Raw genomic sequence first — 27,768 nt, forward strand, 5'->3', positions numbered from 1 at the left:
TGAGAAATGTTTTGAAAATAAATGTCTGCAAAGATGTCTCCATTTAGATCGTATTCAAGAATCAAAGAAAGCTATTAGAACAGTCTTTGAATTAAATATACTTCATATTGGGTGATTTTGCACCAATTCCAAGATATTATTCACGTAAACATCTGTTATAAGCTTCGCAAAAAATAGGTGAAAAACTGTGATTAATCATGGATTTTTTTTTATTAATTAGTTAAAAAAAATGTTGACCAGTGTTATCTAAAATACAATACAAATACATTTCAAATGATCAGTAACAATAATAACAAATCACAAGACAAATCTAATTATGTAATAAAATATTTTGCTTTAAAACAAATTTGAAACTGTGAAAAATCCACCCCCCCCCTTACAAAAACCACTAAACCACTCCAATTTTGATATCACTTTTATTTGATAAACACTTTTTTTTGTAAAAAGGCAAATAAGAAAATATTAAGGCACAGGATAAAATATAAATGCATGGGTTTCCCATGAACACTATTCGCACTCCAAATTGAAGTTTGTTTCAAGTTAAAGTGTGTGTGTTGTGTGTACATTACACTGATAATAATAAAAATAATCTAGTTAATTGGAAGCTTGGATGCAAAATGTACATAATACTGTGAATTACAATCAACAATGAACATGGAATACAAAAGGTGCTTCATTTGGTGTGTTCAAACATGACAACAGAATGTGAATGTGTGCAAAAAATATATAACAAAGGCGAGCCACATTAGAGCATGGATGCTGGCAGCCAGCTGGCGTTTGCTACAAAGGCGCATTCAGGCCACACTGCAAAGAACAAAGTACATAACAAAAAGGATACAAAGAGCAGAAGAAAGTTGTACAAAGTCAAGGATACATTACATAGAGTATTGATAATATGGGAACTAAATTGTCATTTTTTGAAAACAAATGTTTTTATATATATTGCATTATTGAAAAAATTTATCATTACTCAACTCCACTTTGCTCATTCTTAAATTAAGTTCAGGGATGAATCTAGAAACGTCTAAATCACGTTTTAGTTCAAATTTTGACAAACTCATTTTTAAAGTTTTCAAATTGGCAGATTTTGCATTCATGAAGGTAAATGACAAAATTGAGTTAGTCCACTTCAGCTCTCAGGGACTCACTTTATTTTTCTAATGATGCGACAAAAATTGATCAAGTATTTGAATTTCTTTTCAGCGTGGTGATCCCTCATTCTAGTCTTTCATCAATCCTCCATTTGGCTGACGCTGTTTTTGTGACTTTGTGACTCAAGAGAGAACCTCAGCCATACCGCCAGTCTCCTGCTTTTCTTGTCATTGCTCTTATTTATTTGCAACCAAGGAGCCGCTTAAAGTGTCTTTTTTTTACCCTTGCTTTTTACACGTGAGCGCTCCCGTTGGTGTCCGCGGCGTCCACAGACAGCGAGGAAGGGGGACGGGGGCGGGGCCGCGGCGTAGCTGTCCCGGAGTGAGGGTGGCCCACCTGCGAGGAGACGTCGTCCGACTCCCAGCGCTCCAGCTCCTCTCTCACCAGACGCTCTTGCTCGCTGTGAGCGTCGGCGTCCCGACCACTGCCGCGCTCCTCCTGACAACACATAGTGACCAATTTGGAATTGTGTATAATTGCCACAAGACAATCATCAATCACAAAACTATGTTACGTAATCATCTATATTCAGTAGTTGAAATATTCAACACAAACGAACCACACACAAGAAGTTCGTCAGGATTTCAAAGTAAGATCAAGATTTAGAAGTAGGGATTCAAACTAGGCTTGGGTTTAGCGGTGGAATTTCAAGCTAAGGTTAGGGTTTCAAAGTAGGGTTGGAAAAAAGGCTTAGGGTCCAGAAGTATGGTTTTAAACTACGGTTAGAACTTTAAAGTAGTGTTTTAAACAAGAGTTAAGGTTTAGAAGTAGGGTTTCAAGCAAGAGTTATAGGGATTTAAAGTAGGGTTTTAAACTATGGTTAATGCTTACGGCTTTCAAGTACGGTTTGAAAATAGGGTTAGGATTTCAAATGAGGCAAGGGGTTCAGAAATGGGTTCAAGATTAGTGTTAGGGTTTAGAAGTAGGGTTTGAAACAAGATAAGATTTAGAAGTAAGGTTTCAAACATGGGTTAGGGTTTCAAATAGGGCTATAAGCTAGTGTTAGGGTTTAGAAGTAGGGTTTGGGTTTAGAATTTGGATTCAAATGAAAGTTAGGGTTACAAAAAAGGGTTTGAAATTATGTTTATGGTTTCAAAGTAGAATTTCCATGGAGGTTCACAACAAGAGTGAGATGATGAATGTCAGAATGTGGAAGGTTTCAAAGTAGGGATTTGTCTTGCAATCTCCACGAATGAACGCCATACCTCCATGGCTCCTTCGAAGAGTCTTCCCAACACGTCCCTCCTCTTGAGCGTGACCCTCTCCATGGCCTCCAGTTTGACGATGACGGCGTCAATCTTGGAGACGATGCTTCCGATGGAGTGCTCCATCCTGTCCACGCGTCTCACCAGCCTGCCAACGACAACACAGCTGTGACGATGGCGAAACAGCTTCCCTGATCGTCCCACCCCCGTTGGTTTTGAGCGCGCCGTACACTTGAAACTCCTCGTAGGAAACGCCGCCCGAGCTGCTGCCGCGGCGCCGCGAGCTGTGCCCACTGTCCTCGTCATCATCCTCCTCTGAGTCATCCTGGCCACGCGGCGGCAGGCTGCGCCCGCTGCACGCTCGGGTAAGGGAGTTGCGCTCCAGATCCAAATCCTCCTGCAAAAACATTTGCAGTCATGAAAAGGAAAATCTCCACTTTTGGAATCTTTTTTCATTTCACTCATAACTAAAATATGCTTGGTTTTTTTTTTTTGTGGCTCAACATAACAAAAAAACTCACAAACTTGTAATCCCAAACCGGACTATTTCGTATTTGCTGGAAAAAAAAAATATATATACATTTCTTATTAGGCAGTATGCATATTTGCATATTGGCAATTTGGGGGGAATCTATCCCCGGTTATCTATTTATTTTTTACCAAATCTCTTACTTTTGCATTTCTGGAATGAGCATCAATTATTTGTGGATCGCTATGCCCTGCAAATAATGGGCACCAATATAATTCTATTTACCCGATCACTAAAATTACCTAAATAAAGTGTACAATTCTGAGTTGTTTTTTTTGTTTATTACATTTTTTATCTGGTAAAATTACCAAAATATTCGTAAAATGATGATTGTTTTTCTTGCAACATTTTTTTGGGTAACATTCAATCTTTTCTCTTTCCAAGTAAACAAAAAAGAGGATTTAGTCTTAACATTAAATATAATTTCCTTTTTTCATCTCGTATCTGGTAACACACTTGTGGGAATTTTGCAACCTAAATGTTTTGGGCCAAAACATCCCCCCAAAAATTTGCTCTGCTTTTCATTGGACAGTGAAAATCTGTGAAATTAAAATGAAAAATGCTGTGATCCCCTCCCACCACTTGCAAAAAGTCAATATGAGAATAATACAAGAAAAATCATGATGCAGTAAAAAGTCATGAGAACAAAGTCATGTTGTGAAAATAAATGTGTGGTCTGCCATTTTGTTTTGGGGTTCACAACACTGAATACATGTCCTTCATTTTGTTGCCACCCTCATATAAGAGCCCCCTAAAATGCTTGGCCGATGGTCTATGTACTAACTCGCTCCTTCTCCAGGTCGTCTCTCATCTGCTGGTGGTCGTGTTCCGTCAGCTCCTGATGACCGTCGTGGTCATATTTGGCAAAGATGGCCTCGATCTCAGCATCCGTGTGGCCCTTCCTGTGCCAAAACAGCGCCAAAAACTAATTTATATCCTCCTGAAAGGCGCTTCCAAATCTAATTTTTAATTATTATTATGATCATTCTTAATAAACAATGAGCAAATCAAATGACTGCGCTCAACCTATTCACTGATTTTGGACTTAAGCCAACGCAATATTAGCATTCCTTGGGTGCCAAGGAAATTGTGATTTTAGGTCCTTTACAGCCATCTAAACTATTTTCTCAATATATGCTAAATTTATTTACAGTATATATGTATACATACATACAAAACCGTTTTTCATTAAAAATGATCAAAAGTTGGAATACTCCAACTTTATGGAAAGAAATTGACATTTTTCTCAGAATAGTCTGAACTTTTTTTCTTGTAAATCTGTGACTATTTTTAAATAGACTTGTACTTTATTCCCATCAAATTATTTTTGTTCTTCTAAAATCAGGAGTTATCTCACAAGATTTCAACTTAAACTTTCCAAATTTAAAACTGTATTTTCGCCCCCATTAAATTTATATTTCAAGTTTGATTTTCCCATTATTAAGATTATTTTTTTGCAGTAAAATTATAGGTTTCATTTTGTGATATATATTGTTTTTTTTTCTTTTTTATATATCTAATTATGTTTTTTTGTTGTACACATCTGACTTTAATCTTGCCGATTTTTTCCCTCATAATGTTGAATTCTTTTTTCATACAGTTACATTTACCATTAAAATTAATCTTTTAAAATCTAATCAAAATGCTCATTATTTTACTTATTTCACCAAATTTTAAATAGTTATTCATCTATCTTTCGTCTTTTCATATGACAAATTCCTCCTAGTGAAATAACTTTTTTCCCTCCGCAGAATTCTGCCAGTTGAAATAATCTGGCCCTTGGCGGAGGTCACAATCTCACCCCTTTAAATGCTGTCTCAGTTCATCCAAGTTGAGTTTTCCTCCAGCCCGACGCAGGCTGTCCGAGATGTCGTCCACCGCCGTCTTCTTCAGCTTGAGCTTCATCAAGGCTTTGTTACAACCCTGGCGGAAGCACTTTTTTTTAATCGCACACTCCTTAACTTGTTGTTGGCTAAAAAAAGCAGAAGAAGCCTGTTTTACCTTCTTGATGAGGTCGCTCATCTCCATGTCAGACCTCTGCTGAGACATGTCCGCCTTCACCTCAGAGTACGTGTCGTTGATGATGGCCAAGAACATGTTCTGTAGCGAAAACGTCGTGATGAGTATTTAACAGATACGTGCGCTGGTTGCACAAGTGCGTGCTCACCATAAGGATGAAGAAGATGAAGAAGACAAAGGTGGTGAAGTAGATGGGTCCCAGCACCGGGTTGGCCTCCTCAATCTCTGAGAACTCAAAGTCTCCCAGGATGATGCGGAATTGGGTAAAACTATACAAAAACATGAAATACATTTTCCCACGCATGAATCTTAGTCTATAAAATGATGACAAAGGTGGAGCTGTTTTGGTTAGCAACAGAGTGTAAATGGGTAATTAGAGTGAAACGCTGGTTACTTTTCTTAAGGAGGAAAATGTTTTGTTTGCCAACAGGTTAGGCTTTTATGTGTTCAAGTGTATGACACACTCATGGCATTTAATTTTTAATTGACTGCAGTTTGTTAGAGCGCAGACCACTATTTGAGGAATTCAAAGGTGGTGTCAGATGTTATAGGAAAGTTAATTATCGCTTAAGTGCTGCTGTTCTGGTTAGCAAGAGAGTTCCAAATGGGTATTTACAGCCAATGAGCGGTGCAGAACCACTTGAGGAAATGCGGTGAATGGCATGCGGGCTTAAAGTTGCTGTTCTTACATGCTGGCCTGGAATGTGCTGAAGTCGTTGACTTGAGTTCCGAAAAGCAGGTAGGCCAGCTGGGCGTACGCCAGGAAGATGATGAAGAACATGATGGCAAAGCCAACCAGGTCCTTGGCGCAGCGAGACATGGTGCCCGTCAGCTGGCTCATGGTCTGGTTGAAGTTGATAAACTTGAAGAGCTGTGGGAAGGCATTGCAATTACAACCATATTCCTGTAAATATCATCGCTTCATTGGCAAAATTTCGAAAACCCAGAATTGTTTCTTGTAAAATTGCTTTTATCTCATAATATTAAATCTTTATTCACATTATTACACTTTATTCTTGCCAAATATAGAACACGGTCAAACTACTTGTAAACTTGCAAATTAATATTATTTTCATCTTACTCTCATAAAAATCTTGTAAAATGATGACTTTCTAGCAATATCACAACTTAATGCTTGCAAAATGCATTCATGTTGTCTTGTATTAGCTTTCTGGTCAATTCAAAAACAACTTTATTCTAATACAATGACATAGACATTAAAATAAAATTGTGACTTTTTCTCATAATATTATAACTTTTGTCTGATATATTTTTGACTTTTTTTTCACTGGGTCTTCATTCCATAAAATTGTAACTTTTTACATGTAATACCACAACTTTTGTTCCGAAAAATTCCAACTTTTTCAAATAAAAATAAAAAATAATAATAAAAATTAAAAAAAAAAAAAAACTTTTCTGAAAAAAAAAGAAAACTCCGAATCAAAGAGTATCCCAAACCAACATAAAACATTTCTTATATAAACTGTACCGGGAAAAAAAGCAGCCCTTGGTGGAGGTAATAAGCACACTTTTCTCATTCCAGTCAGAATTGTGGAGTAGGCAGGCATACCTTAAGCCAGGAAAAGAAGACGATGATGGCCACCACGTTGTTGAACTGAAGCTGCAGGTTAGCCAGAGGCTCGAACGTGGGGTGGCTGGTGTAATTCTCCAGCAGGGTCTTGAGCAGGTGGCTGACCATGGCTGTTCTTGTTATGTTCATGATGATGGCCACCACACTCAGCTGCAAAAAGAGATCACAATCACGACATCTTTGTGATCAAAATCAATCATAATATCGATAAACAGCCATTTATTACAATGTAGAGTGAAAGTGGAGTTTAGAACTTAAAAAAAGAATATTACAAGGAGATGATGGAGGTTGGGCAAAGTCAGTAAGTTGTGACGTGGTAAATAGTACAATGGGTTCATTTGAGGTGAGGCATTTATTATTTTTGAAGTGGACAACACACCGAGCAATTACCTGTGAGCCAATATTTGAAACAGTTCTATATTTGTTACCGGACGCACGCCGAGCATCTGCATGGCGCAGAGCCGTCGGCTAATTTGAACATCTGAAGCAATTTATGCAGAAAAGAGTCCACGGAATCATTTGATAATAATAAAAATTATTGTGGCTGCGGTGCTGCAGTTTTGGTTTGTTCAAATGGGTACAAAAGTAGCTCCCTAGTGGTACAAGCCTTCATTTCTTAAAGAGTGGAATTCGTATATTTGATGTTTTCAAGTGGACGACACAAGCAGTAAGTCATTGAGGCAGGGCATCTTCTTGCATGGCAGTCACTATTTGAGAGAAACTACTGTGTGACACATGGTGGTGTGAAAAATCAAAGAAAAGTTAATTATAGCCTTGGTGCTTCTGTTGTGGTTGGCAATGGGAGTTGAAATGCGTAATTACAGCCTTTTTGTGATAACAAATTTTGTGGCAAATCTAACTTTAATGGATGTGAGGAATTGATATTTTTCAAGCACATGACACAAAGAGGATGCCAACATGTTGTAACTAGTGACACGAGGTGGCATTCGCATAAAAGTGGTCATTTGCGCTGCTGTTTTGGTTAACAACTGAGTTCAAATGGGCTTAGCATTTAACGCTTTAATGCTTGTGTGTGAAAATAGTGTCTATTAATTGACTAATTACTTTTACAAATTGTCTTTGCCCAAAGAAAGAGATATTTAATAGACTTCAGTGGACCACGCATCTGGAGCACAATTGGAGCACGGTGTCTGTAAAAAGGGACAGCCGCTATTTGAGGAATCGTCTCAATAGCATGAGCGGATACGTACAGTGACAATGAAGACGTCCAGGCAGTTCCACAGATTCCTGAAGTAATGCAGGCGGTGGATGCGGATCTCCAGCACTTCCTCCACCACGTAGTAGAGGATGAAGAGGCAGAATATCACCTCGCACAGGCCCATAAAGTAGTCCCAGCTGGACACGTATCGGATAAGACGCACCGTCTGGAACTGCCATGAAGTCACTACCCCGCCGGTTGCTGGGAACTCCACCAACAACCTAACAAACATTGTTAGAGTCATTACACACAAGTTTGGTTTCGGACACCATTCGGTGTGCTGCTCAGACAATATATGAAAATAGTTATCGTGGCTCGGGTTAGAGATAGCAGACTGCACTATTAACTCAAGTGGGTTGGGAAAAAATGGGCCACTAATATTGCTTATATTTTATATATGCGACAATTGAGTAAGAATTGTCTAATAAATGCTGTGCTTCTGCAATTTATGTTGAGTAGAAAATGAATTCATAAATTAAATAAATATTAAATATAATTGCGCCCTCACTAACTAATACCCGTTACTCACAGTAGGTGAGATCATGAACACCTAGCTAAGCCTTCCTCTAATAAACCCTGTGCTGTAATGAATCACCAGATTAATAGACATTGTTAAACATCGTCTTTATTCATATGGCTACAATGTCATGTCATGTCATTATCCACACCGCTTATCCTGTACAGAGTCGCGGGAGGTGCTGGAGCCTATCCCAGCTGACTCCGGGCGAAAGACGTGCTACACCATGAACTGGTCGCCAGCCAGTCACAGGGCAGACATAGAAACCGTCACTGAGTGGGAACTGAACCCACGCTGCCCGCACACAACTCGGGCGAATGTACCACTACACCATCAGTGACACCTGACTACAATGTAATATGATAAAAAATAAAACATGCCAATTTTCTCATAATAACTAATATATGCCTGGTACTCTCTACAGTTGCTCAAATGAAATCAGAAAAAAAACGGGTCAAAAAATATAAAAATATCATTTCACACTGATCTTACAACATTACCCTTAAATATAAACGTTTATGGATGATTTTGTTTTATTGAAACAGATCCAAACACGTGACGAAGACTGTACTGAACTTCCGGGCTAAATTTCGCTCCTCCCCAACATTCTAAGATTTTAAACAGTCATGATGTGTCATTTCAATTGAATAATTAGTCCATGGCACCATTATCCAGCTTTTGGTGCCATCTAGGCAGCTAGGTGATTTTTTTTTTGGATCAGTTCACCTTCAGAATTGTAATAAATGTGTGTTTTCATGCAGACAATTCTCACCTGACAATGCAGAAGAGGTTGATGTTACCGTTGTAGACAGCGAAATCAAGGAAGACAGCTCGGGTGCCTCTGTCGAGCCACAAGTGGTCCTTGAGGAAGCGCAGCTGCACCGCAGACTCCTCCCTCGTCCGGGACAGGTCTTGGTAGTAGCCCCCAGCGCCGTATTTAGACACCCGACCCCAGTGGCTGCTCCCGTTGGCGCCGGATTCCGCCACGTGCGTCCACGCCGTCCCGTTCCCGGGCCCGAAGGGGGCGGTGTCCTCGTTGGCGCGCGTGTAGACGTCATAGCAGTCGCGGACTTGGTCGCGCAGGTCCTCGTGCACGCTGCACGACTCGTTGCGGACCTTGACCTGGCGGAGCCGCGGCACCCCCAGCAGGAGGTTCTCATAGAAGATGAGAGTGTGGTTCTCGGGCAGGCTCTTGTTGTTGTACCACACTTCCCAGTACATTCCGTTGAGAAAAGGGCCCTCTGTGAACTTGGAGGATGAGGAGGCATGACTATATTGCAGTTACACAAGTTTCGATTGTATTTGACATAAAATGGCTATTCACTTGGTGAACGCCATGTTTTTGTGAAATCTCTCCAATTAAAGTCTAAATTTCTAATCCAGGAGTGGGCAAAACTTTGTGGATTTTATTTTTTAAATGGACAGTTGGCCCAAGTCATTCGTAGTTGAGATAAATGAAAAGCTTCCAAATTAACATGTTTAACTCGAGGCAGGTGTTGGAGATTTGAAACACCGAAATGCTAATCCTCTAATGAATACACATTCATATTTCATGAGCCTTTTTTGGACTCCAAAGTACCACTGCAAAACTTCCTTGTGCATGAGCAACAAACAGAATCCTACTCGCTTCACTAGATGGCGAGCTCTTTCACTTTCAGTATGTCTGCCTTTTTGGTTTCTCTGAAATTCATTTTCTCAGCATTAAGTATCACTGCCAAACACATTTATTTTGAAACCAATACTACATGAGATGAATCATGAAAATATAGAGATATGGTATATTTTATCTCCTGGTTTTCCACCGTGGGCAGCTCTATTTTATTGTTGCAAATTTGCAAACTGTAGACCTGAAACGTACCAGTGGATGCTACATACTTTATCTAATAGTTTGCCTTTATTTTGAGCAATAGTTTATACTTGGTTTATTTTCCTATCACCAGTGTTTACTAATTACTTTGAGGTGCCATTGTGGGTATAATCAATGGAAAATTAAATCATTTGGAGTGAAGTTACACACTATCAGGGGCAGATTTGACCAAGAGCAAATGGCATAAAAGGATGTTTATTTAATTGTGATCAAAACTGATGTTGCCTAAATTCCATGGCACATATTATAATAGTATACAGACTGAAAGCTTTCGTTAGAAAACTATTTTACAGAATACTCCAGTATTGTATTATGGTAATGGTAACCGCCTGGATGTACCCTCAAAAGTGACAAGAAAGTGTCCCAGTCATGGTGCGTATGAAGTGAAATATGAAATGACAAGTGGGATGGCCATCGTGAAGTGGTATGAGAAGGCAGCGTTACAGGCATCATCCTTGATTGAACCTGATCCTTTGATTGATACAGGTGGTCGAAAGAGCAGAAGGAATATGTGGAAGTGGACAGACACAGATGTCTGGGTGTACAACAAGAATAACGGGGGAGAAGTTGACATGGCGGACATGTTTTTTAGGTAGCGCTCCGTCACATTGAAATCCGTCCATAAAATGCAGCGGGCCCTTGGGCCGTACTTTGCCCAACCCTAATCTATTCTATGACGTGCTATTTGCGCTATCGTTGAGATTACAGGATGCTGTGATGTACCTTCCAGAAGTCTTCCATAGTTGACAGGCTCCTAAACGTGGCTGTCTCTCCAGGGGAAAGGGGTGTGTCCAGGAAAAGCTGCGACATGACTTTGGTGTAGTAATACATGTTGGTGCTCACCATCCCGTAAGTCACTGCACACCATTTCAAACACAAACACACACAGATATACACATTTATAAACACTTGATTCTTTTACACACAGATCCAGAACACAACAAGGGTTCCTCCAGACTAACTTTATTTTTTTTACAAAGGGCATGGTGACCACTGACCGATAATTATAGGGCTGCAATTTCAACTGTCAGATTTCAAGTAGGTAAAAATCAAAGCTCTAATACAAGCAGGACAGCCAAAACGCCTTCATAAGGGTGTAAAGTTTAACAACCCACTCTAATTTCTCCTGCCCTATTATTGTGTTGAAAGCGATTGTCGCGATTCAAGTATTCTACATAATGCTAATATCATCTGATTGTGGGACTCCAAATTGAGGTGTGACTTACACAGTTCCGTCAATATCCCACTTGACTGGGCTCTGCGTAGAATGCATAGTTTGATGAAACAATTTTGTGGCATTTCCATGTGGAAGAGGCTCTCCTCACAAAAACATAAGCTTCTCCTGCTCTGTGCCAGGAAACAGTTTCCTGAACCGCCCTTAACCACAAACTGGAAATTTTATTTTTTTACTGAAGCAGCAAAAAGGAAAGAGCAAAATGTAGCTGTGATAATTCGGGACACTAGAGGTGCATATGCTCTCAATTTTCTGGCCAGTCGTGTAACTTAATCCCTGTGTTACGTTATTCTGTCTGCTCAACTCATTAATGGGGATGTTTGTGCAGTTTTCTAGGTCACTAGTAATATTTCAGGTTTAAATTGATTACTTACGGACGCAAACGGTGATGAGGAAGGCGATGTAGGTGAGCATCTCTCTCAAAATGTTCCATAAGTACCGCTCTCGACTGCTGTTATTGTCCTCCATCAACTCTGTGCCCCAAAGAACTACAACGGGGGGAGACAAAGTACAGTTTTGCAGGAGTTCATCTTGCAATAGTTGAGTTTGCTATTGTTCGTTTGATAAAAAAATGGCCTTTCTGCAAAGATGGCTGAAAACTCCAAAACAAAACTTTCTAAAAGGCGTTTGGAGTGAAAATCTTAGCATTTTAGGGGTTCCACTAAACCCCCACCACCTCAAAGAAAAACCTCATCTAGTATTTCTGCAAAAAAAGTCATCTAATGGCAATTATACATAGAAATTTCAAGTGTTCCGTTTTACAAACAATGCGTCTTGCGAACATCCTCTTGGAACACATTTTGTTTGTAACTAGTGGAATTTATATGATTATCAGTTAAATTGCTGATCAATTGATTTTTATTAATCGATTAATTTTCGGACCTCAGCTGTTTTTTTATTTAATATTTACAATAAATCAATTGACCAAAATCGAGATCAACGAATACATTGTTTCATCTAACTCTGAACAGATTTTAACGTGCAAAGAGGATGAAGACGAGTGTATCTTACTTCTAATTTTCTGGAGTATCTGCTTCATACAGCTGCTGTGCTCACGCCTGCCCCGCTGCCCCTCATCCCCAGTCGGGCTCGGGTAGGCTCCTCCATCGAGAACGTGGGGGGCACCTACTCCGATGCCGACGTTGTAGCTGCCCAGACCGCTGCTGCAGCTGCTGTTGCTGGAGGCCGTGGACGCCGACCTCCTCCCGGGACTGGCTGGAGGCCAGTCCGCTGCCATGATCTCGTCGCCGGGCTCGAAACCCGGGTTATCGCGGCTCCAGGCTTGTCTAGACGGCGAGGACGGGGTACCAGCTGTGATTGAATCCTGATGCTGCTGCTGGATGTGCTCCATCTCGATGCCCTCGCTCGCATCGGAGGAGTGCGGCGAGCGGGTGGCGTGCTGGGGTTTTATCCGAGATGATGAACTCATGGTACTCGGGCTACTTTTTTAATCCAAACGAGCATGCGTCACGGATGAGTTTAACAGTTGGAATATTACACAACCCCTCCCAAAAACACAAAACGACAAAAAAAAAGTTACACTATGAAGTAGTTAAGAAATTCGTTAAAGGAAAAAAAAGTTACTTATTTCTTGATTTGACGAATTGGCTCCTAACTCGACGTCGTTGCCCAAAAATCCTTCCAACTGAACTTCGCCTCTCAAATGGCCCACGTCGCCCCCAAATAACAAACACATAAAAGATGCCTTAGAAAGCTTTAAGTTGTTTTTTCTTTGTTGTTTTCTTCCACAGAGGCTATAGAAGACGGCAATTCGTCGTGTTTGCGAGATTAAGAAGAGAGCGAGAAAGGTTCTCTCGTCCCGGGACAGCCATCTTGTTCTTTCGTTGTACCCCGCTCCCCCACCTTAAAAAGAAAAAAGAAAAAAAATAAGAAATGGGAAAAAGTTCTTCTCGGGTTACATTTACAGTCAGGGCGTCGAATCAAATCCTGAACGCAAAAATCTGAACGCAAATCGACTGTCGACACTTCAAACGTATCACTTTTACTTTCAATTAAAATGTTGTAGCTTTTTAATGATTTTTCAATCCATTAGTTTGTCTGGCTGGTTGCGTGTTCATGTGCATAATCTACTTAAAAATTTGGGTTAAATAAAGTTTTGGGGAGTCTAATTTAGCTGATGTTACATAATGTTGTGTACGTTAATGAACGGTTACTATGACAACCAGGCAGCACAAGCCAAGTCAGGGTTTTCCAAACTGAGGCGAGGGGCTCGTTTTTTTTTTTATTTTAAGCCAATCCAATTTTATCATGGCAACATGGTAGTTTGACTGACTTAAGTATTTAATGTCATTAAGATACTTGGGAAATGGTCTACAGTCTGTCCACTGCTAATTTGTCCATATAAACAAAAAATGTGTGGTGGGTGGAGCCAAGGCTCCGTCGTAAAAGTTCGTAATGCCCAGTGGAGGTCGCTATTGTTTCGTTTCCCTAAAATGTCTATTGTATTTTTTTTTTATCCTTGGGGGTAGTTTGACAAAAGCATGCCATATTATTAAGACGGTTGGGAATGGCTTTATATGATGAAGCAAAAAAAAAACATTAAAATGTAGAATGTAATGAATTTGTAAAATGAATAAAATTCTTTGCCCCATAAATTGACAGTCCGGAGAACGTTTCTTTGGGAGGCGGGGCCAATATTGTGTCGTCTCGGTCGGGCTGCCCAATTGAGGCCGATGATTGGTTGGTTGAAATAAACGTCACTTGTTCTTTATTATTTATTATCACTGGTACATTTAAAAAAGCACCCCACAAACATTATAAAGACACCTGATAACTGTTTGAATTTGCGAAAATTAGCGTTTTTGTCCCATGATAAGTGAACATTTTGGAGAAAGTTTTGCTGTGTCGTCATGGTTCGTGTTGCCCAGTGGATTGGATATCCATCCTGACTTCGGGTGGCGTACATCTTAAATTGTTTGCCAGCCGATCGCAGGGGACACACACACACAAACAATCGTTCACTCTCACAATCACATTAAGGGACTAATTAGAGTCCTCAACTAACTTACTATGCAGGTCTTTGGAATGTGGAAGGAAACTGGAGTACCCGATGAAAACCCACGCGGGCATGTGGACAACATGCAAACGCCATAATTCTATATTTTTTATTTATTATGATTGGTGTTTTTTTTAGAAAACAAACGCCACAAAAATATTCTAAGAAATTTGGGAATTGTTTTACATAGTGAACAAAATGCAAGATATTGTATATGATCTTTCTCCCATGATGAACAATTTGTAGAAAGTTTTTTCGTAGGCGGGACTTTTGCTGTGTCGTCATAGTTGCAGAGTCGCTGATTGGTCAGCTTTCCACGATTGGGGGTTCCAGCTACAAAATGCAGGGGTAAAACAATAAATCGAAACCTATCGCTTTAAAGATTCAATCTCATACCTTACAGATCATAAATCGTTGGCGAGGGCACTGTAAACACCTGGCTGTGTTGTCGCGGTTCACTGTCGCTTAGATTACTATAATATTATTATTATTACTATAATCCATTCTGTCTGCATAGATAGGTCTTTAACACGGTAAGTTAGCCTCCATCCTTCCTCATAGCTAATGTGGCTGACTGACACGGTAAATGCTAACTTTAGCTGTATTGTCTCGTCTAAACGCTCGTCAAGAAGAGAGGGCAGTAGTTAGATGTTGTCAAACAAACTCGTATTTTTTTGTGGACAAACACTCCATATTACCTGACAATGAGTAGGTTTTGTGCTTCCTCGCCGCTGCCCATTGTCTGCCAGACCACACAGGACTTAGCAAGTTGAAGCTCGACAGTCAAGTTGATTACAAACTGCGGAAATATTTTATAAAAAAAAATAAAAGAAAAAAAAGAATAACAGTGACATTGACTACATTTAATGTTACGAAAACGTTACAACGGCTACCGTCGCTTTTCTGTTGTGTCGTTGTTGGTGTCCACCTCCATTTGCATTCCATGTTAAATTTCAGTGACGTACCCGCTATATTGTGTGGTTATTCTTGCGTGCTTTGCTACAACGCGTATAAAATGTGTTATTTGAGCCACATTCTTGTTAATGTAACCGCGATTGGCCTGAAATGAATAAAGACGACGCCACAAGTTAGCATAGCCCCGGTGCTAACCCGAGTTAGCGCGGGCTAGCCGGAGGGTCAATTTGTTTGTTTATCACACACGGAAGTCGTTAAAATGTCATTTTACATATGTTTTTAATTATGATCATTATTGACTAGTCCAAGGACTGCAGTGTACGCTAATCAATAGAGATGACATCATGCTACAAGGCTTGTCTTGTGCATGCAGGCCATGAATGTCCGAAACGACTCATTACAAAACATAAAAACATAAATTTGGGGCTTATATTTTCTAATAATCAGCCTCTTTGCTGCCTCGTCTAGCGTATCCCGTACAATATTGACCAGCGTTTTTGTCTCACTTGATGGACGTGATGTGACACATAGATTCTGGTTCTGATTTAGCGTCCATGCTAGAGTCAGCTGTTATGTGACTGATGCAGGCCTCGAAGTGGGACAAATAACCCGTGTATGTTTTTTAAGCATTATTCCAATAAGAGTTTGGATTTTTCCTGTATCTCAAATTTGGTGGCGGGCACATCTGCTTGTTTTTCGGCCCCCTTAAACCTCATGGACGTTGTTATGAGCTGATCATTGTAGCACAGGTTGGTTGTCATTTTTTAACTGCAATTGCAGTGTTGCGTCGACTGAACGGCGCTATAAAAAAGACAATTGGAAGTCGCTCCTAAAACATATGACAAGAGCAACACATTTCCCATTCTCGAATAAAAATAATCCAGACTCTGCTTTAAATTGCTCCAGGAAAAACCCTGAAATCAACTTTGTCAAATGAAGTTGCACTGACTACTACTTTAATGTGGATGAACCATGTTATAAATAAACCCTCTTTCTGCCTCACAGCACTTAATATTGTTTACCAAAGAAATGGTGATGGAGAAACCAAGTCCCCTGCTTGTAGGGCGGGAGTTTGTGAGGCAGTATTACACACTGTTAAACAAGGCGCCAGACTTCCTGCACAGGTAATGATTGACGTGGTCGTATGAGGTGCTTTGCCACTTGTTTAGGGACAGTGTTTTCTTTATCTGTTTAATGCTGCTTTGTTTTCAGGTTTTATGGGAGGAACTCTTCCTATGTTCATGGGGGTCTTGACCCAAGTGGGAAGCTGGTGGAAGCAGTGTACGGGCAGTCGGTATGTTACAAACGTTTTTTTGTTTTGTTTGATTCTTTATTTTTTTTTTTTTTTAATTCACATCGAAAACACAGTGTGGTGGTAACCTGAACTACGAACATCCCAACCTGTGCGGTGTTGTTTAAATTTTTTTTTATTTTTTTTTTTTATGAGCCATCTTTTTGCTGTGTAAGTGGGTGAAAAAAAAGAGCAATTAGCGTACGTGATGCCCTGGCGCGTGGGCAAAAAGCGCTAAACTTCCTGGTGAACGTTCAGTTATGTATTTTTATCTTTGCTGCTGTAACACTGCTAATTTTCCCTTTGTGGGACTAATAAAGGACATCTTTATCTTTATCTTATTTGACTGTCAGCCACACAAATACAAAATGAGAACATGCACAAGGAGATCCTGTTGGCAACGACTCTCACTGAAACACTGGCTAACCGGCTCCAACCCCTGAAGTCAATCAATGGGACATTTGCTTTCAAAGGCACACATCCAACACACAATACTACAGTATGTAGTAACACCCTATGCGACCAATTTATTTCTTTACCATCTTTTGTTTCTGTAATAAAAATGTAACAAATAAATAGAATTTTCGTGGCTGGAATGGATTAATTGTGTTTTAAAACATTTCAATGGTGAAAATTGTTTAAATTTGGGCGCTGAATGAATTCACCTCATGAGTTAAGACTGTGTAGGCTGGTTTTACAACTCATGGCTCAAGTGACAATTTGTTTCGGAAAAGGTGTCTCGTTGGCGTTTAATTGTGTTGCTTGGATTGGTATTGGGAGCCAGTCACTTTCCTATGTCACCATCCGTTTTATGATAATTCTTACTCTTTTCATCTTGACCATGACTGGTTCCCTTTTGGTGGTGGCATCAGAAAAATAAAGCCAAAGAAAAATCAAGTCTCATATTTAGTGCCAATCCTTCAATTCTGCGCTCCATCCTATTTACTGTGCTTCACTTAACGTTAATGTTTAAATCAAAATCGGATTGGCTGACAAGTTTTGTTGTGTGTCTCGTAGGAAATCCACAAGAAGGTCATGTCTCTGCAGTTCAGCGAGTGCCACACAAAGATCCGGCACGTGGATGCCCATGCCACGCTCAGCGACGGCGTAGTGGTGCAGGTTCTCGGAGAGCTCTCCAATAACGGGCAGCCCATGCGGAAGTTCATGCAGACGTTTGTGCTTGCCCCAGAGGTAGGCTACTGCTACCCATCTTGCGCTCTTATCCACAGATGTGGCATCTGTTTTACAAATTTTCAAAATGTGTCTCTTTTGATTTGCCTTCGCCAGGGTTCAGTGGCCAATAAGTTCTACGTACACAATGACATCTTCCGTTACGAGGACGAAGTTTTTTGCGACTCGGAGGCCGAACTTGACGAGGGTAAAATAATCTGCCACGTCACACCTGATGTTACTGTGTATTTCATGCCGTGGTTGAAATCACTGCCTGAGAGGTTCCACTTTGCCATGTTTCTTAGGTTTTAGCATGATTTATTACTGTTGTTGCAAATTCTTTGACCAACCGGTTGTCAATATAATTGTTTTCCCATCAGAATCAGAGGAGGAAGTTGAAGAAGAGCCAGAAGAGAGGCCGGCATCCCCTGAGCCACTGCAAGAGAGCCCCAACAACACCACCTACTATGAGCCTCACCCCGTCATGTACGCTCAGACCTGTTTGCTTTTATCCACTTAAGGCATTGATGTAAAATTTGGAGCCCTTTTTTTTTCTCCGCAGTAACGGAGTGGAGGAGCCCACGGAGGAGCCGGCTCCCGAGCCAGAAGTAGAGCCAGAGCCTGAACCCAAAGTTGAGGAGATTAAGTCCGAAGTAGATGAGAAGGTTCTGGAAGAAATAGAGGAAAAAGCTCCCTCACCAGTCACTGTGGAGTCTCCGCCTCATGCACAACAGGAGCCACCCAAGGTATGTGATATGGAATTTGTATTATAGTTTTTATTTCATTTTGAGTGTTTTTAAATTGAGTTAATCTTAATTAGTTTCCATGGTGGCTTTGTTACTTTACTATTAGTGATTTTAGTTATCTATTTTTAAAAGCCCTTAGTTTAATTTAGTTTTTATTTTGTTTTAGTATTTGTTTTAAAATGTTTTACTTGTGTTCATGATTAGTAAAAAAAAACATGGTAAATATTGTGTAGTAACAATTCAACAAAATAATGTAAGTCATTTTGAGAATCCAGAGTACAATTTAAACAGTCTCCAGACTTTGAATTACAATAAGTTCAGTGCATTATACAGCTTCTAAAGTTAGATGCATGCGTGCATGCCTGCATTTCAAATTATAATAAAAAGCCAGGATCCCTTCTCTGCCAAGTTAACCAACTTTGAAAGTAAATTTGTGACTTGAATTAATGTTAAGCCACATATAAATTTGGAGCCATCTCGTGGCCCTTATCTTATTGGTTGCAGCCTTATCACGTCTCCCAAATGACTGTTCAACCATCTGCTTCATGCAAACGGCTGCTCTGTGAATATCAAAATAAATGCATTTAAAATCAAGCCCAAAGGCTTATCAATTTAATTAATTGCCAAAGATGAAAACTGACATTTTATCTTGAGTTACAATTAATTTTAATTTAATATATGTAAAATGTAGTTGGTTAGTTTTAATTTTTGAATCGTCGTTTTTATTTTATTTCATTTTTTTTTTAATTTTCTGTTTAGTTATTTCGTTAGTTTTCCTGAGTTAAAATAATGCCACTTGAAGCCTTGTAACACATTTAATCGATCAGAGGCTCTTAACAAATTTGCTTGAAGCTTTGAATAGTTTTTTTTTTCTCCCTTCACTTCACCTTGCAATCTGTGTTGTTTTTTCCCTCCCTTGTTCCCTTAGTTACTGTAACAGAAATAAACTCTTCAGTGGGTGGATAAATGTGGAGATTTAAATCGCAATTGTTACTTAAATCGTGGCAATCTGGTACTGGAATACACATATTTCTTGCCATCTCTTTCTTGGCTCTTTCCACAGATGGGCTATTTAGAACATTGAAACATGGGCAATGGTAGAGAGAGGTTTACATAGTAATCTTGTTACAAAACCTGATTTCATTGGTGTTTGGTAACGTACTTCTTAACAGGACTCATAGGAGTTAAAATCAACTTAATATTGAGGTACAATCGTTGAATTGGGCATTTGAATCTCTGCTCCCCCCCAGACTTTCTCATGGGCCTCAGTGACCAGCAAAAACCTGCCTCCCACCGGCACCTCCTCTGGAATCTCACCCCACGTTGTCAAAGCGCCAATCTCACAAGTAACCATTCTGTCTTTTGAAATTAAAATTCATTAATCATCCCCAGCTTCTCCCATGTTTGAAATTTAAATTGATTCATCTGTAGGCCCGTGTCGAAACTAAGCCAGAGTCGCAGGCGGCACCGCTCCGACCCCGAGACCAGCGCACTCGCGACAGACCGATCTTCCCCCCACGAGGCCCCCGACCAGGTACTGACCAGTTTCCTTCTTTTTCTACCTTAACTTTCTTTCAAATTCAATGAAATGTGACGTAGGCGCCACTTTTGTTTCCTCTCACCACTAGACAGCGTCCAGTCATCAGATGCACAAATGGGAAAACCTCACCTGAGTTTTGTTTACAAAGGTAAATTGGAATTTTTGAGTCACATTGCAGTTGAAAAAAAAAATTTCTCCACAAACTGCAGGACGTTAGGAATTGATTTCCATATGTTGGAAAGGGGGGGTGCACAGCAGACATTACTACAAATGGCTTTTAATTTCCTTTTCTAAAAAATACCCGTTACACTCTGCAACTGTATGCTTAAGGATGTCCCGTTCACTGCTCTAGTCGGCTTCTTATTGGTTCTCTTCTCACTTAGTCTGTCTATTCCATTTTCTGAATGGTTCTTTTCTCCTACCCATGTATTATTATGTCTGCTGATTGGAATTCATCACTGTGGTTTGTTGTTTTGTCTTTTGTTTGGTGACGAGATTCTTCGTCAGTTTGGTTTTCATTTCAATGAATGACTTCTATTTTAGTTTTTGTTCCGTCTGCATCGTAAAAAAAACAAAGTAATTGACCAAAATTTTTAGTCAACGAAATTGATGACGAGTCCCGATCTGATACCTTCACAAGATATCAAGGAAGAACATTTTCTGTTGTATTAGCTTTTTTATTTTGAATGAATATCCCAAAATGATAGTTTTGGTTAACTAAAAGTCGGTACCTGGGAATCGATACAGGTACTCAACGCTACCCCTTTTTAGGACTTTTTCTGTTTGTGGTAATAAATGATTTATTTTACAGTAAGTGCGAAGAGAGCCTATGTGAGTATGCGTTAGTTACGCGGGTGTGCATCATGTGCGCCATAGAAAATTGACAACTCTTCTACTCCCGCACAGTTGTAACTTAGACAGACACGCTTCGGAGCTGAAACATGGCACCATTTGATTTCACGTGAGTCGGTGCTCTGTAGTACCGACCCAGATTGGTCCGTACCCCAAAACGTAGGGGTGGGCATCATCAGTGGATCACCCGTCAGGATTTTAGGCTGACCCGCAGCAGCCCAGTCTGTCCCTTGTTGGTGATAGCCAATCAATGTTGGAACATAATTTCCTAGTTACAAGCAGGCCAAATAAAGACACAAATGAAAACTACACGCACACACATTGTGGTGATGAATATATGGGACACATGTCTGGGAATGAAAGTTACACAAAACATTTTTTTTTCTAACGAGAACTCACAGACTAAAGCAATGACAAATGCATCTTAGGCAACCGTCTATATTTAGGAATTCAGGGAATAAAATTCATTCAATAAAATGAGCTTGAAAATTTCGGTATCTCATAGCTGTTGGTGGGACTGGGAAATTTAAATTGTAAAATAAAATCCAATTAAATTTCTTTTTGCAAACATTTAATTTCTGATTTTATGCATTTTCTTGTCCTTCAATAAATTGAGAGACCATTAACACGCTCACTGCTAGCCCAGGTAAAATGGTCATTTTTGGCTTTTATATCCGTCAATGGCAGTGAATGAGTTAAAAACAAGTTTTGGTCTCTTGGTTGTATTACTCTATTGTGTGGACTTCATTTCATCATTTTAGCTTTGGTGGCAGTACAAAAGTGACATGTAATAAAAAATAAATAAATAAAATAAATTCTACATATAATAAATTCTTGCTGTGTTTTCTGTGGCAGGCAGCCGAGGAGAAGGTGAATCCGGCGAAATGGAAGGCAGGCGAACGGTGCGGTACCCGGATAGCCACCAGCTTTTTGTCGGCAACCTACCGCACGATATCGACGAGGGCGAGCTCAAAGACTTCTTCATGAGTACGCCCAAATTATTTTAGAACATAATTTAGACAACGGCTGGCAAATACATAAGCATCCATGACCAAGCATTTCAAGTTGATATATGACATAAGTTTGATCATTTTCCATGTTTGCAGCTTACGGGACTGTCGTGGAGCTGCGCATCAACACCAAGGGTGTGAGCGGCAAGCTCCCCAACTTTGGATTTGTGGTGTTTGACGACTCCGATCCCGTGCAGAAAATCCTTGGGGCCAAGGTAGACGGGGCATGTATTGACATTTCATTACCCCCTTTTACTCACTGGGTGGTGCTTTGGTTTAGGTCAGTTATTTCCAACCACTGGTCTGCACAACTGGTCCTCAATATTTAAGAAAAAGTCATATGTCATTGTTCACCTACTGTATGTATGTATGTATGTCGTAGACTTGCAGTGTCAGGCAGAACAATTACCGTATTTTCGCAGTCATAAGGCGCACTATAAAGTCACAAAAATTCTCCTTAACAAACAAAGCGCCCTGTCATTAAATGGACAAAGTACCACACACGTCCATCAGCCCTTGTCATCAACGAGCTGTTGGAACTGCGTGTTAGCACACCCTGCTGGGCAAAGACTAAGTTGTTCATGCTTACAATCGACCGTGACAAATACACTATCTGACTATAATGTTTGGGTGATGGTGTTGGAAAAAGCTGGACAAAGGGCAGCTGTCCACAATGTTTTAGTCTGTCTTATCATTTATGTTATTGCAAGCAAGAAACGTCCCAGGTTTAGACAACAGACAAAAAGTCCAAAGCATAACAGCACATCTCTTTAAACAGCCATGCAAATCTCTCTAAACCGCTTTGGGATTGTGGGTCTCTGCTCCCAGAATGCATTGCTTGAATTAGCTAAGGCTGAGTGGCTTTTGTGTTATTTTCATTTTTTTTGGGTATATTGATGGCATGAGAGATACATGTTTGTGTTAATCTTATTTCTATGTTTCATTGTTTGCTTGTATGATGATTTTTTTTTTTTTTTTTTGAAACCGTGACTCTAAGGAGTGTGGTAAGCAGCCAAGTCCCTCCCCTGACGTTGCTTTGTAGCCTATTGCCAATGCACCTAATATTGCCCTGAGCCATTGTAAATGTCATCTATTGTCAATAGGGACTTGGCATCTGCTGCAACAATGGGGTGATTGCTCATGTTATTGGGGCATAGTAGGCTGCTATCGGCTGTGTCAGTGTGGGCAGCTCTGCCAAGTTCATGCTATGCTAACAGCAGCTGTGCTATCGTCTTGTCAGGCGGTGCGTCCAGTATATGTTACAAAGACAGAAATAGCGCCCTCAACAGGTGTTGCGCCCTTTGACACGGCGCGTCTTTTGGGTGCGAAAATACGTTAATGCCTTTTCACAAGATGGCACAACGCATATCCTTAACCTGCAAAGCCGCCATTTTTGCTTGATGGTATGCCTTGAGATTTTTGTCCAGTTATTTGCCTTCGCTCAACAAAGCTTTAAGTTAACATAAGGGTCCAGCACTGATAAGACTTGGGCTGCACGAAAAATATAATTGCGATTTATTTATTTATTCAGACGACTAACGTATAAATGTTTGTAGTTTGCCCATAAATAGCATATACCGATTTAATTCCTCCCTTAGGGCACGGCGAAGCTGCTCGGGGATATACCGTAAACACTATAAGATTATGCAGTAAATAATTTATTTAAATAGACATATTCTTCTATTTTGTGATCAGATTTTTTTTCACCTTCTTGGATTTGCTGTATTTTTTTATTTTTAGCTTTGATACAGTTTTTCCGTATGGTTCTTTGCCCCCTCAACCCCACCCCCTTCAAACTTCCACAGAAATACGACTCACGAATCCTTTTCCTTCCAGTAATGTGCCAAAAAACAAAACCAAACAGTTTTTCCTCTTATGAAGTATTTATTGCTTTGGGTATTTTTCTGCCGTCCTGAACGTGCTCTTCCTCTTGCAGCCCATCATGTTCAGAGGCGAAGTGCGTCTGAATGTGGAAGAGAAGAAGACACGGGCAGCGCGTGAGCGAGAGATCCGGGGCGGCGGTGGCGATGACCGTCGAGACATGAGGCGCAACGATCGCGGACCCGGAGGCCCGCGCGGCATTATGGGAAGCGGCATGATGCGGGAGCGTGACGGCAGGGGACCGCCACCTCGGGGTGGCATGGCTCCTAAGCCAGGCATGGGGTCCGGAAGGGGTTCGGGGGGCCTGGGTGAAGGTCGCTTCACAACCCAGCGCCGTTGAGAAGAGCGCGGAGTCACCGTTGTCATCCGTTTTAATTTTTTTTTTTTTTTTTTTTTTGGGAGGTTCCCTCTTTGCTTTGGAATGTGACGCATCCTGTCAAGCTTATTTAGTTGTGAGCTGGAGGTTTATTTTTTCTCCCCCCTTCTTTTTGCTACGGCAAGTAATCACAAACTTATCATTTGTACATTTTGCGTGGGGAAAGAAACCAGGAGTCAACTTCTGCCACATTCGGAAGGACTGAAAGACTTTAAGTACCATTTAAAAAGAAAGAAACAGCCCGTTATTCTGGATAAAAGAGATTATCTGCCTTGACTTAACCTTCCATTGCACATTTTCTATGCTAGTTACTGTTGGAAGATGCAAAAGTTGTTCTATTCTGAAGGGAAAGGCCTGCCTTTTTTCCACCCTTCCCCCTTCCCGAGAGACCACTGTTTCAAAATTTGCAGACCGCATTCGCCAATATGCACTCATGGATGCTTTTTTTCTCTTTTTTTTTTTCCCTTCTTCCTTACGTCGACATTCTCGCCCGGAAATCTGCCGAAGCGACACGACACGAACGGGGCAGGCCTCGCTGCTGTGACCAATGTACACCGAAAATTTACAATTTACTGCTGAATGGACAAGGTGACTTATTTTTGCCTCGTTTCGAAATAGAAATAATCTTGGATGTTCACCAAAAGAACAGTATGTTTCGACGTAAGTGGGTGGGCGGGACAAAAGATACACAAGAATGGGAGAGTGGCCCTCTGTTTTCTTTTCATTCAAACTTTCTCATTTTTTTTTTCTTCGTCAGCTAGGGATGAAGGACGCCTTTCCTGTCATCAAAAAGTGACAGAATAAATGTACAGCAAAAGTCATAGTTTACTGTTTCGCATTCCTTTCTCTTGGTATATAAAAAACAAAAACAACAAAAAATGGTGCCTTCTGCGTTCACGTTTTTTGCTCTTACTGAAGCGATGCCATCTTTGGACTTTGGCCGGTTTGAAGTTATGTTTCTGGTCCAATTCCAGTTTTAAGATGTGACTTTTTGTACATTTTTTTGCTTTTGTTTGAAATTTGAGGGGCCCACCTTAAAGGAAAAAAAAAAGGTAAATTTTTATATTTCATGTTTAAACATAGCGCCCAGCCACTGTAGTTTAATTTTGATGTATTGGAACCTCCAAAGTTAAAAGAGAGAGGGGGACAATAAAACAATTGGAAAAAAATGTGCAGTTAATTATAAAGCTATGTAAAACTGCACGTGCAATGTTCGGATTATCATCAGCCAAAAAAATTAAGTCGACTCATGCCAAGTTTAAATGTTGACTAAAATAAAGTAAAACTACTCACCATTGGAAATGAGTCATTGTCACCGAGTGGTATTTTGTTAACATCTATGTGGTAAATTGTGTGAATGTCATGAATGTAGATTACAAGATTGCTTTCTTGAAGATTTTTCTGTTTAATTTCCTGCTATATGGTATTAGTCACATTTTGTCCTTTCCTGTCACTGGTACTTTTCTGTGGTATGACAAAATACAAAAAAATAGCTAGTTTTGATTTCTTTCCTCACCAAAAATTGTGTTGAAGTCCAACTTTTGGAGGTTCCACTATATATTTTTCTTCCCTCTCCAGGTGTTCATGTTTCTCAAAATTAAAATTTTGTAGACCACCTAGCAAATACCTGAGATCACTTTTATAGCTAGATGCATTTGTATTTTTCATTATGTAAAACTCATTGCGCGTGGTATTTTCATTCTTGTACCCTACAGGAGTTCCTCTTTTTCTTCCCCCCGCCCCCCCCCCCCCCATCTCCTTTTTTTCTGTTTCGGCTGGAAATGAAATGTGGTTTTGTTTTGATAATATTGCACTGAAAAGGGGGAAAGTGATGTAGAATCAAAATATGGTAATGAGGTCTTCCTTGTTTGGTGGGTATTGCACAATTTTTTTCCCTCTGTTTTGTGTTAGGGGGTGGGGGCAACATTTCCAGGGACAATCTGTTGGTTTTTAACCCGGCCTCCAAAATTCATCTAAATCAGTGCCACCTAAATCTGAGAAGTAGTCTTGTTCAATGCTTTATTTTTTTTTTTTTTTGGGGGGGGGGGGTATGTGTGTGACAGTGAAATTCCGCTCCTCACGGATCTTCAAAAGTAGACAAAGGTGTAAATTATTTTCCTCTGGTTGCAAGTAGACTGGATAGTCACAGTGAATCATGCCAGTCCCTTTTGAGTGGAAATAGACTGTGTGCTTAAAAACATGATAGCCATATTTTACTGTGTTAAATTAGCCTTGTTGCGCCAATAGATTTTTTTTTTAGTTGTTTACCTTTTTGATTTGACTTTCCTTTCCAATTTGAATGTGTCAGACATAATAAACTACTGATATCAGCACCACTCATAAGATCGCTCATGTGCTTTCCTATTATTCAGGCTTTCTTTAAATTTTACGATGGATCACCTAACAGGTATAACTTGGAGTTCAACATTGATTCGTGGAGACGTCTTGCATCTTAGACTTTTATGTCTGCATTATACTGTCACCTAGTGGCTCTGGAAATGTATTACTGGTGCTGCGATTGCAGCCAGACTCCTGTTTAATTTTTGCTTCTATGGTTATCATCACATCTGGCGACAATGGAATAAATATCCATCCGTTTTCTTTACTGCTTGTCTACGCTAGGCTCACAGGGTGGAATGGAGCCTATCCCAGCTGACTTTGGGTGCCAGCCTATTTCAGGGCAACCATTTACACTAAAATTCACACCATTAACTCTGAGAATAAAAATCCATGCAAGGGGAGAACATGAATGCGGATTTGAACCCTCTACTGCATAACTCTAACACGACTGTAGATAGTCTTATTAGAAGGTACATAAATACAAGAAAACCACTTGACTGCTCACTGCATCCTCACAAAAAATACTTTTACTGAAAATATCTAAATTCTCTTAATTTGTATTTTTAAAAAAATCATGTAAAAACAAATGCTCTGTTGAAGCAAACATTAAAGAAAATATTTAAATTAGAAAATAAAACCTTGGCTCAAGATTAAACACTAAAAGGAATCATAAACAAAGCAATAGTTAAATAATTCATTAGTCATTAAATTAAAAAAAAATCACATTTACTTAAAATTACAGTTCTTGTTTTATGAATTAATTCCAAGTCAAGTACCTGCATTTCATAATGTAATGCCCTCTAATGTGGTCAAGGATGACAGATGCAGATGCACTTTATTACCCGAGGCCCAACCCGAATTTACAATCATACAAGAGCTATCTGGCCAACTCTTGCGTCACTGAGCAAAAGCTACGCCCCTCACAAACGTGCACGTGACTGCTGTTCACATGTACTGTTTACAAGTAGATGGAATAAATCAAGCCTGCATCGCTAGTGGCATGGATTATTCACGTTGGAAAGGTGCCAAACATGAAACCTTACCGGTTTGATGTGTCTTTTGGAATGCACAAATAATAAAAAAGTATAAGAGGTGGATTGATTGACGATCCAGCAATGGCATGCCCAATTCCTTATTTGTAATAACTAATGTAATAACCGAAATTGAATAATCCTTCCAAGAAAACTATCTCTTGTGAGCTGTAGTGATGCAGCCAGACCAGCCGACAGATCGTGAGCGTGTGCGTGTCTGTGGTTGGCCAGTTTTGAAGGGCTCTGATATGTTTTGAAATGATAATT

At 40.0% G+C, this 27,768-nt stretch overlaps 2 protein-coding genes across 5 annotated transcripts; one reads left to right on the forward strand and one right to left on the reverse strand.

Annotated features, from left to right (window-relative positions):
- Positions 1-397: 397 nt before the first annotated feature.
- pkd2 (polycystic kidney disease 2) lies at positions 398-15,144 on the reverse strand. The gene is made up of 15 exons (XM_088302161.1): positions 15,048-15,144; positions 12,345-13,196; positions 11,708-11,821; positions 10,823-10,956; positions 9,005-9,480; positions 7,708-7,936; positions 6,476-6,646; positions 5,595-5,776; positions 5,054-5,174; positions 4,888-4,986; positions 4,688-4,809; positions 3,671-3,788; positions 2,588-2,754; positions 2,358-2,505; positions 398-1,590 (listed from the first exon to the last, which is right to left on the reverse strand). Exons 2-15 carry the CDS (start codon positions 12,760-12,762, stop codon positions 1,384-1,386), a joined length of 2,706 nt encoding a protein of 901 aa, XP_088158287.1. The 5' UTR covers positions 12,763-13,196; positions 15,048-15,144; the 3' UTR covers positions 398-1,383.
- Positions 14,716-26,473, forward strand: g3bp2a (G3BP stress granule assembly factor 2a). Of its 4 annotated transcripts, none has more exons than XM_088302162.1 (13): positions 14,716-14,882; positions 16,270-16,388; positions 16,477-16,558; positions 17,573-17,746; positions 17,843-17,933; positions 18,106-18,211; positions 18,288-18,471; positions 19,722-19,817; positions 19,903-20,005; positions 20,100-20,159; positions 21,719-21,850; positions 21,970-22,097; positions 23,810-26,473. In XM_088302162.1, the coding sequence occupies exons 2-13, from the start codon at positions 16,294-16,296 to the stop codon at positions 24,092-24,094; spliced, it is 1,536 nt and encodes a 511-aa protein (XP_088158288.1). In that variant the 5' UTR covers positions 14,716-14,882; positions 16,270-16,293; the 3' UTR covers positions 24,095-26,473. The 4 variants fall into 4 exon arrangements, with proteins under 4 accessions (XP_088158288.1, XP_088158289.1, XP_088158290.1 ...); XM_088302163.1 differs by having other exon boundaries at positions 21,970-22,088; XM_088302164.1 differs by lacking the exon at positions 20,100-20,159.
- The last annotated feature ends 1,295 nt before the right edge of the window (positions 26,474-27,768 follow it).

The sequence above is a fragment of the Idiotropiscis lumnitzeri genome, chromosome 8, assembly GCF_059441095.1.
Source record: "Idiotropiscis lumnitzeri isolate Australia: NSW breed Sydney's pygmy pipehorse chromosome 8, RoL_Ilum_1.0, whole genome shotgun sequence".
Lineage (NCBI taxonomy): Eukaryota > Metazoa > Chordata > Actinopteri > Syngnathiformes > Syngnathidae > Idiotropiscis > Idiotropiscis lumnitzeri.